The sequence below is a fragment of the Stigmatopora nigra genome, chromosome 16 (genome assembly GCF_051989575.1).
Source record: "Stigmatopora nigra isolate UIUO_SnigA chromosome 16, RoL_Snig_1.1, whole genome shotgun sequence".
Taxonomy (NCBI): domain Eukaryota; kingdom Metazoa; phylum Chordata; class Actinopteri; order Syngnathiformes; family Syngnathidae; genus Stigmatopora; species Stigmatopora nigra.
In genome coordinates this window covers 10,606,930-10,624,593 of record NC_135523.1, presented here as the reverse complement: position 1 = coordinate 10,624,593, position 17,664 = coordinate 10,606,930, and the positions used below count along the sequence as shown (strand labels likewise).

Sequence of the window (17,664 nt, the reverse complement as noted above, 5' to 3'; positions counted from 1 at the left end):
GACATAGGATGGACGCCAGTTAGTTATGCCGCTGACTGTTGAGACATCTAATCTCAAATATATTTATCTCTGGTTTTATCAGTGCTACGTTCGATAGATAAACTATTCATGCCTGCTCGTTCATTTCCCGCCAAATCGACGCTCCTCCTGTTAGCACACGTATACATCGTAACATCCATCGTAAGTAGTGATAGATAATCAAATTTTATGCCAGTTGTTTTGCTGGGTACTTTTACAAATCAACCCAACGAACACGAATGAATTTTCCTTACTATATCTAATTATTGAAGTAAACTAGGTATCCCTGCAAGTATCTCATCTTTGTGTATTCGACAGAGGTAGTATATGGTGAACTTTTGGCGTGCGAACAGTTAATGTTAGTGCCGCTCGCTCGCTTCAAATTCCAGAACATCCAGAGTACACCAACATTGCAATCGTTATTGTTTTTAACCTACATTTCTAGGAGATTTGGATTCCCAATTTGCACTCCATACAACCACAATGGGGATACACGGCCTTGGGAAACTCATTGCTGACCACGCTCCGAGTGCAATAAAAGAGCAAGAGTACAAGAATTACTTTGGTAAGGGATGCAATTTGTTATCATGTAACTAACAAAGGCCTGTTTGAGAGACATTGGATATTGTTAGTGTCTTTATTTTTGCCCTGAAAGATTTTGGGAGAAGTAATGCATCTTAGACAAAACCTTATTGAAGCTTCAATGGCCAGTTCTCTTTATCAGGATATGACAGTCTTAGCCATTCCCACCTTCTCGTAGTGTTTAGTTTTCTGTCCTGTACTCATAATCAACTGTTGTTAATTGAACGGGACATACCCAGGGAGGGAATGTTCGAAGCACATTAAATTCATCTGAATTTGGTCAGACAATTTTATACTCAAAATCTTACCACCTGGAGATATCCAAACACCTGCTGTATTTAAATTCCAATAACATGCAAGGTAGAAAATTATTATTGCACAGAAAAAAACTATAACATGTCCTTTCGACACTAAAAAAGTACAGTCGTACCTCGAGATACGAGCTTAATTCGTTCCGGGACTGAGCTCGTAGTTTAATATTACTAAAATGTGTTTGATAAAACAAAAATTTCGGACACCGAAAAAATGCAATGCTGCGCCCAGCGCCCGCAGAGACATTACAAAGAGGGAGTTGCGACCACAGACATTACATGAGGAGTTGCGGCGGAGAGAGCCAGTGCCACTGATGTTCTTATGAGCAGCCAACGAGAAATAATATATACTCCTCGTATTAGCGATCGCTCCGGCATTTGCACTGAGTGAAGGAAAAAAAATGCAACGCTCCGCCCAGTGTTCATACATATCTGTTATACACGAAAGAGATGCGGCAAAAAAGATAGTGTGCTTGAATGATAAACAGCCTCAAATGTCTTGGCCACCTGGCTTTCTTGTATCTCAAGATAATTATTTGCTCAAAATTTAACTCGTATCTTGAAATGCTCATATGTTGCGGTGCTCGTATGTCGAGGTACTACTGTACATTCATTCATCCATTTGTCTTTTGTGCAAAGCACTGTATTCACTCGCATATGAGCCGCAGCCTTAAAATTGTTCAATTTTACAATTTCTCGGATATAAACCGCCCACTGATTCACAACTTAATCCTCCATATTCTTGGTTTTAATAGGGAGTACAAATGTCTTTTCTTTCCACGACAACACACTGGTAAACGGAACAAACAAATTTAAATTAACTTTTGATTAATATATACAGACACTCAAACATACATTTAATGTAATTTTACACAAAACTGAATTCAAATTTTGTTTTAATCTTTTTTTTACCTTTGTTCTGGTGGGGTTAGTTGTTTGCCACAGCTGTTTGCTGTTGTACTACGTATTCCCTTCAAAATATTCCGAAAAGGATGCACACAAATGTCCTCACAATAGGGTAACGCACGACCACTTGCAAAGAAAGAATTATGTCTCAAGATAAGTGTGGAATGTACAACGTATATAAGACTTGAGTGATGATATAAACAGAAGACATTTTTAGTGTACCGTTTTTTCCACACCTTTAAAACACACCGTGATAGGGTGCATACTCATTTGCGGGAATATTTAGTTTTTTGTCAATACACTGGAGGCTTCGACCGATAAGGCGCTAGCAAGACACTAGGCTAACGTATGCTATGCTAGCCACTATCGTACCTATGTTATGCTAGCTGCTGTCGTATGTTGTGCTATCCGCTAGCGTATAATATGCTAGCTGCTAGCGTATGTCAAGCTAGGCACTAAAGTGTTTTATAGAGACAGCACGGGCAAAACAAAGTTTGATAATGCACTCTGATATAAAGAATTCAGCATTTAATATGCCAGGCTTCAATGTCAGTCGGAGTTGTGTATTCTTGGAACTTTGTCGAAAGCTCGAACGGTGCTGGCCGACACTTGAGCCCCGTCATCCACAATCCATGGTAACTCACGACATGCATCACTCCCAAGCCTTCGATTCTCCTCGCTGTTATATCGTCATCAACAATTCATAACAAAACGCCACGCAACCAGGCCGAACATTTGCATTTTATGCTTCCATGTGCATTTACCAGTTGTCCTTTTGCCTTTTCCAGGCCGAAAAATTGCTATTGATGCCTCTATGTGCATTTACCAGTTCCTGATTGCTGTGAGACAGGATGGCAACGTGCTGCAGAATGAGGACGGAGAGACGACTAGGTATAGTTTTTTCATACAGCTAGGAAATAAAACTAATCAATTTTAAGGTTGCATGCCACAATTTGTCTTATTTATTTCTATCACTTGGGAAATTCTTCATGGCATGGGTTTCCAAACATTTCCTGCAGTTGGTGCAAGTTTTCATTCCAACGGATGAAGTAGATACATTTTCACCAATCTGGTGTCTTAAAACTCTAATCAGTTGATTGCCTTCAGGTGCTGCTGTTTTCAGAAGAAACCTAATTGGTTAAACTGTCTATGCTGGATCTAGTGGAACAAAAGCCTGCACCTACTGCGACCCTTGTGGAATAGTTTGATACCGCTGCTTTATGGGTTGCAACCGGGGTGTGGCAAATGAGGATTTTCAATTTTCACTTCCATATTCATGGTTTTAATGGGTGTACAAATGTGTTACTTGGAAGGGAAAAATCTTAAGAAAAATCATCACCCAGGAGTACGGCAAACACTAATTTGATGTTACATGCACCAAATGCACGCTACACCAACACGCTAAAAACCCGTTTTTAAAAAGGCAATGAAAGCAAAACTGAGTTCGGTTGTACTTCATTTAGCCATTTTACAATGTATTCCCGTCATCACACACAAAACCATCAAAGTCCTTGAGTCTTCCAAAACCCCTAGTCCCCCCTATTAAGAACCACGGGCATCATTTTTTTCCTACCTTTTTAAGCTCTTTCTCATTCACAGCCACCTCATGGGAATGTTCTACAGGACGATTCGCATGCTCGAGAATGGAATTAAACCTGTTTACGTATTTGATGGCAAACCCCCACAGCTCAAGTCGGGAGAGGTTAGTGTGCCCCTTTTTGTTTTTGTTACATAAAAAGTTCGTTCCTACCTCTTCACTGGATTATCCACTGATCAATGACTCCTTTCCCCATCCACGTGTCTTGGTTGTTAGTGAACGCAATGAAATAGAAGTTACAGAAAACAATGATCTTGATCCATGTTTCATTTCATCTTAGTTGGAAAAGAGAGGTGAAAGAAGAGCAGAAGCTGAGAAAATGCTTGCACAAGCCCAGGAACTGGGTAGAGTATTCCAATGACCGACTGACTCCTTTGAACGTATTGTGTTATCCTGTTGAATTGTTGTGTTTGTTGTTTCTCGACTTAGGGAAGCAAGAAGACATTGACAAACTCTCAAAGCGACTGGTTAAAGTCACCAGGCAACACAATGATGAATGCAAGAAACTGCTGACTCTAATGGGAGTGCCTTATATTCAGGTTTGTAAGAGGCTTTTTTTTACACTAATTAACTTCTTTTACTATTAGTAAGAGCAAGTGACTTTAAAATTAGATCAAACCACATCTTGGACACAAATCCAAAATAATGACAGTTAAATAATTGTAATAGATTTTAATAAATCTTTCTTTATTAAGTTGTCTTTTCCCGCCGCCGCCACCACAAAAAAAAATCTAAAGTGATGTGACACCCCAAATAAGATGCAGATATTTGCTTTCTGCTACTAATTTATTCATGAAGGTTTCTTATCTCTTGTTGCCGTGTGACTTTCCTATCATTGTGTCAATGTGCTAGCACAGCACCAGAAAGTTAGACATGGTCATCAATTCAGGTTGTATAGTTGATATAACCCAAACTGTGGGGAAAAAGTGCGTTCTTTAACGGTTAAAGAGAACCAGATTTGAAATCCAAATGCATTTTATACATGTAAAATTGTATTAGTAAAGACATTTTCTGACTTGGTTGAATGCCTATAGGACTCACCGACTTAGCGGGCGCTGTCTCAGTTGCAGGTGAAATTTCTGTATTTTCCCCTTACAAAGGGCCCTGCGGCTCAATTGGTGCAACAATATGGTATTGCCTGCAAGACATATACTAGCGTGCATGCTAGGGTATGTTTCATGCTGGCACTACCCTAATGTTGCGTATGTTTTGAAAAAGGCAGCAGGAGCAAAAACTGAGATTGATTGTGCTTTATTGTAGCAATGTGTAATGTCATCCCTCACCTCTTTGCAGCTTCAGTACATCGCTCATTTCTCATCTTCTCCCGCTTTATCCAAAGACGGGACGTGGGGGCAGCAGCTTCCGCAGGGAGGCCCAGACTTCCCTCTCCCCAGCATGTCCGTGGGTGGCCTCCTACTGGTGGGACGTGCCTGGAACACCTCAAATCAAATCCTAAGCCTTCATTGTCATCATACACAGCTGTGTATAACAACATTGGTGGTCCTACTCCACAAAGTGCGTTTTCCTACAAAAAAACATAAATAAGTAATATAAAAATATAAAAAGTCATGTCATGGCAAGGTAAATTCTGAAATATTGCACAATTTAAGATATTGCACATTGTTATTGCACACCCCAAAGTTATTGCACCGAAGGGATTGTGTGTCGTGCTAATGCGAGTCCTGATGGCTGTGGGAAAAAAACTGTCCTTGAGTCTTTTTGTCTGTGCTTTCTGAGACCTGTAGTGTCTGCCAGAGGGTAGCAGCTGGAAGATGTTGTGACCAGGGTGGTATGCCTCGTGAGGGAGGCATCAAGGGGGTATCCTGATCAGATGCCCAAGCCAACTGGCTCCTCTCGATCCTGTAGAAGCAGCGGCTATACTCCGGGACCTCCCGGATAATCAAGCCTCTGACCTTATATCTCGAGAGTCTGGACATCCTGCGGTGGAAACTCATTTCAGCCGATTGTATATTGGGATTTCGTTCTTTCGTCATTGACCCACAGCTTGTGACCATAGATGAGGATAGGAATGTAGATCAACCGGTAAATGGAGAGCTCCTTCTTTACCACGACAAGCCGGTGCAGAGTACGCACCACTTTAGATGTTGCAATGATCCGCCTGTTCTCCTCTTCCTTTACTTGTGAACAATACCTCATGGTACTTAAACTCCTCCACCTGGGAAAGGACCTGATCCTGACGCGGAGAGGACACGTCACCTTTTTCTGATTGATGACTATGGTCTCAGATTTGGAGGTGCTGTTTCTCATCACGACCGCTTCACACTCTGTTGCGAATTGTTCCTGTGAGAGTTGGAGATCACGGCATGAAGAAGCCAACAGAACCACATCTGCAAAAAGCAGGGATGCAATACTAAGGCCACATGAACAGAATCCATGACATTTGGGTGGGGGTGTTGAGACTGATTTGTTGGTCTCAAAGCGGGCAAAGAAATGGTTCAGTTCCTCCGCTAGTGAGGCATCTGCGTTAACAGACATATTATTGTTATTGTAATTGGTAATATATCATATTCCCTGCCACATCTTCTTTGGGTTATTTACTGTGAAGTGCTCCTCAATTCTCTTCCTATATGCTGCCTTGGCCTTTTTAATGCCCCTCTTCAGCTTTGCTCTGGCAGTGCTGGATTGTACCTTGTCCCCTGATGTGAAGGCGGTGTTACAGAATTTAATGAGTGCCTGTGTCTCCTTGGTCATCCAGGGTTTTGGTTAGGAAAACCCGTATCCGTGTATTAACAGTGACGTTGTCCGTGCAGTTTTTGATGTAGGAAAGTAGTGTCCGTGGAGTCCTGGAGGTTGTCGTGTTCGAAAAGTTCCCAGTTGGTGCGGGAAAAACAGTCCTGCAGCTTTAAAAGGGCGTCCTCGGGCCAAGTTTTTATTATCTTTATTTGTGGCCTTGTTAGCCTCCGGAGTGGAGTGTATGCGGGGGTGAGGGATAGGCAGAGATGATCTGATCCAGCCAGGTGAGGGAGGGAAGTGGCTTTATAAGCATGTTAGATAGTGTGACACTTTACGTACTGAATAAACTTAGGCAGATGTCTTTAAACATGCTTTGTTGAGGTCACCAGCGACAATAAAGATTCCATAGGGGTGGTCAAGCTGCTGTTTGTTTACAGCCGTTAGCGGGAGGTTAAGTGCCGTGTTAATGTTCGCATCCGGAGGTATGCAGATTACCGTTACTATGACGACCGTTAGCTCCCTAGGTAAATAGAAGGGCCTGCACTGTATTGCCAATAGCTGTAAATCCGCGGAGCAGTGTTTATCCTACTGTTGCAACACCATTCGTTGAGTATAAACACGGGAAGTCCCCCTCCTTTGTGTTTGCCTGTTAATTATTTTGAACGATTGTTTCAAAAGTGTTCGGTTAGCTAGCGATACCGCTGCTTCGGGGATTTGCGGGTGTAGTCACATTTCCCGGATGAGAACAATGTTGCAGTTCCTACCAAAACCTGTTGGTAACAATCTGAAGTTCCAACTCATCCATTTTGTGGGTGATGGATCTGGCGTTGGTCAAAAGGATACTCGGAAGCGGTGCTCGGTGTGGTTGCTGTTTTAGCTTAGCACCTCGGCCCTCCTGGCATCCGCGCTTTTGCTTTCTCTCTCTTCGCCGCCTCCGATGTACTCTGGGTGGGCTGACTATCCAGGGAGATCCCGGAGGTCTCGAGATGTCCACTGGACATCGTTGGTCCGTTGGCAATCTGTTGTGAGGGATCTATCGTTTCACCTTCCGAGAGTAAATCCTGGCGACTGTAGAATAACGAACGACACCAAACTGGAGAGCATAAAGCCGATGCACCTGTGCGCGCGGCTATCCATGCCAATCCAATGAATGCGGTGGTACTGTATGTCACTGTAAGCTACTCGTGTGTTCCTGGATTCAAAGTATTGCATCGCCTTACAGTGAGATGGGGTTCTTATAACAATGTGGCTGTTATGTCTTGCTGGTGACAGGAACAACATTTTTGTTTGTGTCATCTGTCGATCCACTTCATGGGGGACTTGGGGTGTGAGTGGATGGAACAGTACAAGTTCATCTGTCATCTGTACGGCTAATGCTGCTGCGCACACTGCTCGTGGCAGCCTTGTGTATGCATACTTGGTTCCCTCGAATGTGAAACCAAAACAGTCTTGGGCTGTTTTGTGTAATGGAACAGAGAAAAAATGCATTGCTTAGTTCAATCACGGTAAATAATTTCTGGTGTGGTTTTAACTCGTTCAACAGCATGTGTGGATCTGGTACACGGTGCTCTGGATTATACTGCTGCATTGACCCGTCTTAGGTCCTGGACCAATCTCCACGCTCTCGTCTCTGCTTTCTTCACGGGAATGATGGGAGTGTTGAAGTCGCTTGATGGACTTTAAATTAGGATGCCTGCTTGCCATGTTCTGAATCGAGGGCACGGCTTATATGCACCATAACAACGCCTTAACACCATAAAGTCATGACGCCATGACGGAAGACAGTGCAGCCGATACGGTCATTTATTTCAAAATCGAGAAAAGATGAACATAAAACGCTGAACAATATTAAATTTGACATCTATGTATGAAATTCAAGAAAATAGCTCACTTGTGCCCGTCTCAGGTCGCCCAGGGCACAGCCATCTTACCTAGGGCGCTGCCGTCTATCCTAGTTAAATGTGCTCTGACTGGCCAGACGTGAGTATTCTTGATTTTGAAATAATACTGTTTTTTTCATTGTATTTCTTGTTTGAGAGTGGCATCTATTGCAGTAATATGAACCATCGAAATAATTGATATATTTTGACAAAGCGATGGGGTGGCCACAATGTTTTTAACATACCGTAGAAAGCTTTAGGTTCTCACCAAGATGGACTTATTCAAATTAAATAATTTTACATTTTGAATTTACAAAGACAGGCATATTAACTTCCTTATGATATTGACCCTGCTAATGTTCTTTTGATTCATATAGTATCAGAAATACCACCCGTGATGATTTTTCTTAAGATTAGTAAGTAATACATTTGTTCTCCCTATTAAAATGAATATGGAGTTGAACATTTTGAATCAGGGGGCGGCTTTTACATGAGAAATTGTGAAATTAAACAATTTTAAGGGTCCGTTTTATATGCGTTCGCGGCTTATATGCGACTAATATGCTACTTCCCTCGTCCTTGCCTGCTTCCCTGCAATTGAGTCCAACTCCAGCAGCCCGGAGCTAGGGAAGCCCAGAGGGTCCGATAAACTAGGCATAAAGCAAACACGCACATCCACCAAAAACCCTAAGAAGAAACGACAACCACACGAATACATGAACACGCAAACATAACGTTAAGAAATCAGACAACAAAATTAAAAACATTAATCAAGAACAATTAATCTTTGGTATTTAATTTTTCACCAATTTTATTAGTTACTACTAGTTCTTACCTGTTTGGATTTCACTTGCTTTTTTGCTGTGCTGGTTGACCGACGTTTTGGAAGACAATGCAACAGACAAACGTCAAAGTGGGCGGTCGCATGACTCGTGAACACTTTCTGGATACATTTTTTTTTCTACGAAGACAGAAAGTTGGTAAAATTTATCGAGCATTTAATTGGTTTTTGCTGTTTCAATACTCACTGCATCTTCCTTATCTGTCTACTCATTTTATTACCCCCTATTGTTAAGTGTTTTATTAACTCGAGAGCATTTGTTTTCATGCCCTTTGACCAACTCGTCATTGTTCTCCACGCTGACCACTACCATTAATTCGCACTGGTAATTTTCTTGGGAGGCATGATGACAAAGACAGAAGCAGCTGCTTTATCCACAAAAAAAACTCAACATAAAACAGTAGTCCATGACGATGAGCGGGGCTCAAAAGTACATAGGATAATTTTGAAACATGGAGTGTTTTTTGTGAGACAGCCAATGAGAGGCCAGAAGAGTGTAGCGGTGTACTAAAGTGAGAATCAATGCATCCGCAAAAATATTTTCAAAATAAAATAATAGGATAAGAACATTTCTTCACTTTTTGGGGGATTTCGTGACTTGGATAAATTTCTTATCTCGGGGCACTCATTTGCATATAAAAAGGTTTCGGAAAAGAGAAAATTTCATTCCTAGAAGCATTCGTAGATAGAGGTATGACTGTATACACATACATATTTTTTTCTTGACCCTTTTTTGCACCAACAAAAAATAGTATCAGGATCTCCATTACAATTGGACAGGATGCACAAGAAAATCAAAGTGAATCATAACGAAAGCAAGGATTTGAGGGTATTTCTAGGGCCCCCTTTTGAACTCCTGCTAGTGAATTTGTTAACATGGATCCCATTCGGTAGCAGGTATCCAAGACAGGTAGGTGGTTGAGAGGCCAAATTGAAAATTTTAATTTTCCGATATTGTAAAATGTATTTGTGAATTTTAGGTTTTAATGAGGATTTCCCTTAAAATTGTCGGTGTGAGTGCTTAAAAAAGTACATGTGGTTGCAGGCGCCGTGTGAGGCTGAGGCGAGCTGTGCTGCTCTGGTCAAAGCAGGAAAGGTCTTTGCCACAGCAACAGAGGACATGGATGCACTGACCTTTGGTACAAACGTCCTGTTAAGACACCTCACCGCCAGCGAAGCAAAGTAATGTTGCTCTATTAGTTTTCTGGTTTTTGTAAATTTTCCTCTGTAATAGTTTAAAATCATCATTTTAATTAAATATGATTTTAATCAATTTTTATGAATAAGGTGCATAAGAGCGATCAAAAAGATGCATGCATTTCTGGAGCCCCGGTTAAACGGATACGGGTTGCTGGAGCCTGCATTTTACGTCAATTCCCCTGCCGCTTCCCCTTTCTTGGGCGAGGTTGTTATTGTGCGTGTTTTGGTAATCTATTTGCTCAAAGAACTCATGAATGGATGACACAGGAACGTCAAATTTAAATAATGCAGCAATTGCCTGAATCAAACCAGGAGGGGCGTGCCTTTTACCCAGAAGGCAGCACTGCCGCTGCCACAATTATAATCCTTTTTCAGAAGAAAACTGTCTTTTCTGGTGTGGAAGGGTGTATGAGCCTTTCGTGCCCATTGTCAATGCCTTTTCTTTGCAGATCTCCGCCGATCCATAGTAATATTGTTTACCTGTAAATCTAAGCTTAAAAATTCATATGTTGAAGCGTTTGTAAGTAGCGGTACCACTGAATTTACATTATCGACAATGTCAACTGGTTGGGACGGGTCTAGACTATGGCTCTAGACTACATAACCTTGTAACTGTACTTTACTTGACCACATTTGAAAACTGGGGATTTGCTAGAAATGACTTATGAAATGACTTGCGACTTGCTTTAAACTCAAGTCAGCGAGACTCATGCAATTGTGATCAAATAATAATGGCTAATCAGGCTTCTTGAAACATTTTGTTTAATTTTTACACTGTTTTCAGTTACCTGTAATAGTAATGAAATTATATCATTTTGGAATATTGTTTATAGGAAGCTTCCAGTCCAAGAGTTCCACTTCGATCGCATTTTGCAGGACATTAATCTGACACATAAACAGGTAAAAATTGTTGCCAGGCACACTGAACTGTGTTGTTGTAAATTGACTTAGATTTGGTAGTGATTTTCCTGCTCTTTTTCTGGCTATCTTCATACGTAATGTCATCTCCACCAGTTCATAGACCTGTGTATTCTCTTGGGATGCGACTACTGCGGCACCATTAAAGGTATTGGTCCCAAAAGAGCCATCGACCTGATCAAGCAACATGGCAGTATAGAGGAAATTCTAGAAAACGTTGACCAAAATGTAAGGTTGATCAAATTAAACAGTTTGCTTGTCCGTTTGGTGCTTAATATTTTCATATTGATTCTTAAATGTAGAAGCACCCGCCACCAGAGGACTGGCTATACAAGGAAGCTAGGGAGCTGTTTCTGAAGCCTGAAGTGTTGGATTGTAGCACAGTAGAGCTCAAGTGGAAAGAGCCGGATGAGGATGAGCTGCTGCACTTCATGTGTGAAGAAAAACAGTTCAGGTAATACACAGGCTTCCATCTATCCATCAATTTCCTCTAGTGTGGACCACATTAAGTAGTTAACCATAAATGTCAATTCACAGCACATGCCGCGTTTGTTTCTGCAATATGAACGGATACTAGGGGCGGGAAACTATGTAGTCGCACTACAATATACACAACTTACAATAATGATTGTCATGATGAGGTAATGTAACAATTATTGACAAGTCAGTAAATCATTCTGGGATGGAACGAAAAACTGAAAAACAAAGTATTTTCAGTCATCTATGAATTGAATGAAATGGTTTATTTCTAATGGATGTCTGATCAACTAACTGGGAGGGTGGCAGTGAATGAACATTTGAAAAAAGATTATTTTTAAATAAATTGAAAAGATCAATCTATTGAGGTAATCAGATTACAGCAACAGTACCGTATTTTCACACCTACAAAATGCACTGTCTCCGTTGCGGGTATATTTTCAGTTTTTTTGTCAATACATAGGGCGCCTCGTTGGATAGAGCGCTAGCATATGTTATGCTAGTCGCTAGCGTGTTTTTCGTAAAGATAGCACGAGTCAAAATAAGTTTGATAGTGCTTTATTGAGGTAAAAGATACACAAGGTAATAGGGGTAAAAGCAGAAAAACATCTACAAACCTGTCAAACTCCTCATCTTCTTTATCAGATATAAAGACTTTGGCATTCAACATGCTAGGCACCATCTCACTGTCAGTCAGAATTGTGTATTCTAGAAACTTGATTCCAGCTTTGGCGAAAGCTCGGACAACAGTTGTGATCCGTGTACTCACACTTGGTTCAAACATGCATATCTGACTAATTTAACAGTTATGAAGGTCTCATTAGGATCTAAGTGTGCTCCCGACCAATATTTCCTCTAATTTTTTGTTTGTCTGGGCAGAAAGACAACCTCCCTGAGCACACTGAGTACCAGTGTGAGCAACATCATCATTGCTCTCTATGGGCACACACCAGTATCACACCTGCCTTAAGCAGGTGCATGTGTACTACACATAAATTATTTAGTAATAATAAAATTTTATGATTAATATCTATGTATGGCTGGCCCGGCGGATTAGTGGTTCGCGTGTCGGCCTCACAGCTCCGGGTTCAAATCCAGGTCGGTCCACCTTTGTTGAATTTGCATATTCTCCATGGGCCCGCATGGGTTTTCTCTGAGTACTCTGTTTTTCTCCCACATCCCAAAAAGATGCATTGTAGGCTGATTGGACATTCTAAAATTGCCCCTAGATATGGGTCTGAGTATGCATGACTGTCTCATTCTGCCTTGCGATCGGCTGGCCACCGATACAGGGTGTCCCCCGCCCCTGGCCCAAAATCAGCAGGGATAGGCTCAACTTCATTGATTAATTGCAAAAATATTGGTCGGATTAATTGTCTGTGGGTGTACCCATGTCTCCTTGATTATTAGCAAGGAGCTTTTGCAAATTTAGCAATTAGCAGCGAGCTCTAATTCCAAATCGTTTGTTTGGTTTACAATGGATCTGACGTTGGAGAGGTATATGTGGGAAGCGGAGGTTTAAATGGTTGTTTCCAGAGTTTACACAACGGGCCCGCTCGACAACCTTGCATCCGTTTTCTTTCCCGACGCCTTCTCTTTTGCCGAACCAGACCTGATAACATATGTTAGGTTCATTAATAATTACCTTCGTCCGTAATTATCAATAACTGCAGGCAGACATCTTATTCAATTATTGACATTTAATTAAATAGAAATGGATAACAACAGGTAAAACCTCCGAAGGGGAGAGTTTCAGCAAGTTCCTCTTACAACTTCCGAACGTCTCCCCGAATAGACGTTCTCGTACGACTCTTATTGCCATGAATCAAAACAATTTACAGAGTTGTTGATCATTCCATCACGTATGAGTAAAAACAACATCTGGGACTACAATAACAATCAAAGTATTTTACCAATAACAAAAACAGGAGACAAGACTAAACAACATTTAGATTAGAACAATTATGCCTTCCTTGACCTAAGAATCATATAATAATTACATAAAGAAAAACCCGAAGTGCGTCACGAGTGTTATGGACGTGGCAGAAACAATATCTTTGTTATGGGCTCCGTTGCTGGAAATGGCAGATATCCAGTCCTTGCCCGATCAACAACCCTCTCAGCCCGATACTGGGTATGTGGATGTAGCAACAATCCTTGGAGAAGTCCATGTGAGAGTGGGCTGGGCGGCAGTTCATGACCTTGCAACACTTTGAGAATAATAAGAGAATGATTTAACAAAGAAATGACTTAATACAACTATATTTATAATAGTAATACAAAAACCCAACATTCCCCCGTTTTTATAATATGTATGTTATTAATCATTTCTTAGTAATCACGAATGGAAATGTCGGTGACTGCGATTTTATCCGCCTACTCCTTACTCCCATGGCTGGTCTGAAAGAGAAAGAACATAATTATATTCGTCCAATTGGTCCTCATTTAATTCTAGTGTCGTGATAGCTTCCGGTATACAATGTTCTCGGTGAAAGTTGCTATAAAGCTTAATTTGCTGTTGGTTAACGGTTACCCTAAATTTATTTTTGAGTGTATCTGCATCGTAATCCATGTTCAATCAAATTTGTTTATGTTATGTTACGACGTGTTGCCGTGCAAAAAGTCCCCCCCCCCCCCCTGCGAAATCTGTATAATTTTAGTTCTATTAAACACATTTTAGTCCTATTAGAACACTAGTCATTTGTTACTTTGTTAATAGATGGTGAATTAGAACAAATAAAAATGTTTTTCCAATTCAGTGTCCATTTTTTGATGTTTTTTCCGAGGTTTGGAACAAATTAATTTGTTTTTAGTTCATTTCTATGACAAACGCTCAAGTTACGAGAATATCGACTTCCAAGCTGAGTCCCGGTACACATTACGCTCGTATCTTGAGGTACCACTGTACTCCAATAGTTGATAGAAATACTACGTATAAAATCTAAGTGGAATTTAGACTTATTTCAAAATCAATCTCTATCTATCTCTATATATCCATGTATCCAGCTATCTCTATCTATATCCATCTTTCTCTATCTTTATCCGTCTATCTATCTATATCCATCCATCGCTATCTCCCTCTGTCTATATTTATCGCTATCTCCGTCTATCTATGTCTATCGCTATCTCTCTATATTTATCGCTATCTCTCTATCTATGTCTATCGCTATCTCTATCTATCGCTATCTCTCTATCGCTTTGTCTATCTATATCTATCGCTATCTCTCTCTCTCTCTCTCTATTTATATCTATCGCTATCTCTCTCTCTATTTATATCTATCGCTATCTCTCTCTCTATTTATATCTATCGCTATCTCTCTCTATTTATATCTATCGCTATCTCTCTCTATCTATCACTATCTCTCTATCTATATCTGCCGCTATCTCTATCTATATCTGCCGCTATATCTCTCTCTCTGTCTTTATCTACCGCACTCTCTCTCTATCTATATGTACCGCAATCTCTACCTATCTATCGCAATCTCTCTATCTATTGCAATCTCTCTCGATCTATCGCTGTCTCTCTCGGTCTATCGCTGAACTGATCAGCCGGTCCGCAGCATGGTCAAGTTCCTGGTGACCTTAAATACTGTTTGTTGGCTAATGACTCGCACCTGGCAAAATCCAATCATTAGGGGCTGGACCTGTGATAGGGCGACAGGCACAGGTAGCCACCAGTCTGGTCTGAGGCCTGACAATCGCTCTCACTCTCTGTCTCTCTCTCTCTCTCTCTGTCTCTCTCTCTCTCTCTCTGTCTCTCTCTCTGTCTCTCTCTCTCTCTCTCTCTCTCTATCTACTTACCTCTCTCTCTCTCACTGTCTCTCTCTCTATCTATCTTCTTACCTCTCTCGCTATCTCCTTATTTCTCTATTTCCCTATCTGTCTATCTCAACCTGAGAAGGTGGTCAGATGGCAAGCGCCTTCTTGCCTGGGATTCATACTGTTGTCGCATTAGCGATGCCACCAGGAAGCAATTGAAGAAGCTCCATATTGATATGGTGGTGATTCCAGGAGGCTGCACCAAATTTATGGAATGCCTCATTCAAGGCCTAAGTCTGACAGTTCTACGAGAACTGGATGTTGCACGGCAAGAAGAGCTATATACACCAAATTTGGCAACATGCGAGCACCAACAATGGAAGTTTATTTGAAATGGATTGTCAATGATTGGGTTCATCTGCCAAAGGATCTAATCAAGTCATTCAAGGGATGCAGACTGACCAATGCTCTCAATAGCTCGAAGGATTGCCAGATCCATTGTGTCAGGTCAGATGACCCGATTCAGACTGGTGTGCAACTTCTCCAGCAAACGCTGGCGACAATGAACGTGAACTCACTCAGACACTCGACGCTGATAAGGAAGGTGATGTGAATGACGAGGACAGCTACAACAGCAATGTGTCACTTGATTTTCATTAGTGAATTTGTGATTACTTACCAGTAATGGCCTTGTATTTATGCCTTTTGTTTAAGAAATATTTGTTACCTGGTTTCTCTTTTCATCCATAACATTTATCGCATCTTCTCAAAATTCTGACCAGCTAGTCGAAAAATAGAGCGGCATCCTCTAATTGAACGGCACTAGAGGGGAAAGTTTGAAAAATAGAACGGCATGTCGTTGAAATTTTATGGTATATTACATTTTTAATTGCATCTTTGTCTGTGTGTCTGTTCGAGCTCTATGGACTCTGATACGGCTGAACCGATTTTCATGAAAATTGAAAGTGTTAATCCAAAGTTTTTCAAGATCATGGGTCTCTACAGCAAAGAAAATCGATAAAATATTAAAAGCACTGGGAGTTGCACACGCCCAGCTCTACGTAGTCAACTCACATGTCGGCTCTCCATCCAAGCTTTTCCTATTCTATCCAAAAACCCCAAACCCCCCACCAAATCCTCCTCGCACCAGACTTCTGTCCATTATTGACGCATTTCTCCATTCCAACCCTACATGTAGCCAATAAAAACTAATTATTTGCAAATCGTCTTCACTGTAGAACCCTATTAAAATGGGGCATAACGGAGATTCAAATGTGGCTCTTATTAACAGTTCACATCCTTCATCAAACTACCGATTTGGCCACTAAGTGAAATATCATACAGTCGTACCAACTGTTTCCCGTTACCTGATGGATGCATACTACCAACATGCGTACCAACAACCGGGCTCTTCTGTTTGTCTCTAATACTCTAATAAATATATGAGCAAAACATAAGCAAACTTTCTGAAATGACTTTTCTTGATTTGTTACTCACTCATCTTGAGAAGTTGACTGTGTGCTTTGCAGTGAAGACAGGATCCGTAACGGGTGTAAGAAGATTGTAAAGAGTCGCCAAGGAAGCACACAGGGACGGCTGGACTCCTTCTTCACAGTCACTGGGTCATTGTCATCCAAACGGAAGGTACTTCAGTTAAAATTTATACTGACATTTTTTGTAATTTATGATTCCAAATTATGGCTATGATTTGATAAATACTATCCTTGTACTCAATAACTAAATCCAATCCAAGTTTAAAAAGCCGGATTTGAAAAATGAAACGATCGGTGGAATGTATTACAGTAATAAGTTTTCTGTAGGTCATTCACTACGTCCCCCTGTCTGGTTATGGGATTTTAGCTTACTGTTCTTGTTATCATTTTGACGCCACGGGGTGAGATCTCGCATGGAGCCCCAGATCGAGGGAGATTATCAGTAAAATTTCATATGGGACTTGAAAGCTGGGAAACATTGCCCTTGTGTACCCCAGCACAATTACTTCATGTCAGCACAGTTTAAGGCAAAACAGTGAGTGCACCCACCTATTGTTTATTTCCACCAAAAACACATGTAAAGATTTTGAATCCATACAAGAATCTCGGAACGTAGTATCGCGATTAATAGCTCAATTTTAATGTTTAGTGCGTTTAGTGTGTTAGTCATTTTTTTTTTTGCAAAGAATGCCACTCATCGACTGAGTCCTTTTATAGATGGCAGTCTTGTACTCACTGATTTCTATGTTGTCTTACGCACTTTTTATTCTCCGTAGGAGCCTGAACTAAAAGGATCGTCTAAAAAGAAGCTGAAGACATCAGCCACACCGGGAAAATTTAAAAAAGGGAAATGATGCTCATTAACATTTGATTTAATTTTTTTCCCCAAGTGTATTACACAAAAAAAGCTTCGCTAATAAATGCTTGTTCAAAACAAAATATTTATTTTTTGTGAGCTCCGGGACTACTGACAACCTCCCATCATTCA

The 17,664-nt window shown here is 40.9% G+C and overlaps 1 protein-coding gene across 3 annotated transcripts; it reads left to right on the top strand.

The window, feature by feature from the left end:
• Positions 1-25: 25 nt before the first annotated feature.
• Positions 26-17,615, top strand: fen1 (flap structure-specific endonuclease 1). Of its 3 annotated transcripts, XM_077736340.1 has the most exons (13): positions 116-180; positions 337-376; positions 464-583; positions 2,606-2,708; positions 3,417-3,519; positions 3,695-3,758; positions 3,844-3,953; positions 9,875-10,011; positions 10,863-10,929; positions 11,044-11,175; positions 11,250-11,401; positions 16,713-16,827; positions 17,453-17,615. In XM_077736340.1, the coding sequence occupies exons 3-13, from the start codon at positions 502-504 to the stop codon at positions 17,528-17,530; spliced, it is 1,143 nt and encodes a 380-aa protein (XP_077592466.1). In that variant the 5' UTR covers positions 116-180; positions 337-376; positions 464-501; the 3' UTR covers positions 17,531-17,615. The 3 variants fall into 3 exon arrangements, with proteins under 3 accessions (XP_077592464.1, XP_077592466.1, XP_077592465.1); XM_077736338.1 differs by lacking the exon at positions 337-376 and having other exon boundaries at positions 26-180; XM_077736339.1 differs by lacking the exon at positions 116-180 and having other exon boundaries at positions 188-376.
• The last annotated feature ends 49 nt before the right edge of the window (positions 17,616-17,664 follow it).

What these genes read in the sequence shown, in the direction of transcription:
- fen1 (XM_077736338.1), top strand. Translation starts at nt 502, where the DNA reads ATGGGGATACACGGCCTTGGGAAACTCATTGCTGACCACGCTCCGAGT. An exon ending in TGGGAGTGCCTTATATTCAG is followed by an intron (nt 3,954 to 9,874) that starts GTTTGTAAGAGG and finishes ATGTGGTTGCAG; the next exon opens with GCGCCGTGTGAGGCTGAGGC. An exon ending in TAGAAAACGTTGACCAAAAT is followed by an intron (nt 11,176 to 11,249) that starts GTAAGGTTGATC and finishes TCTTAAATGTAG; the next exon opens with AAGCACCCGCCACCAGAGGA.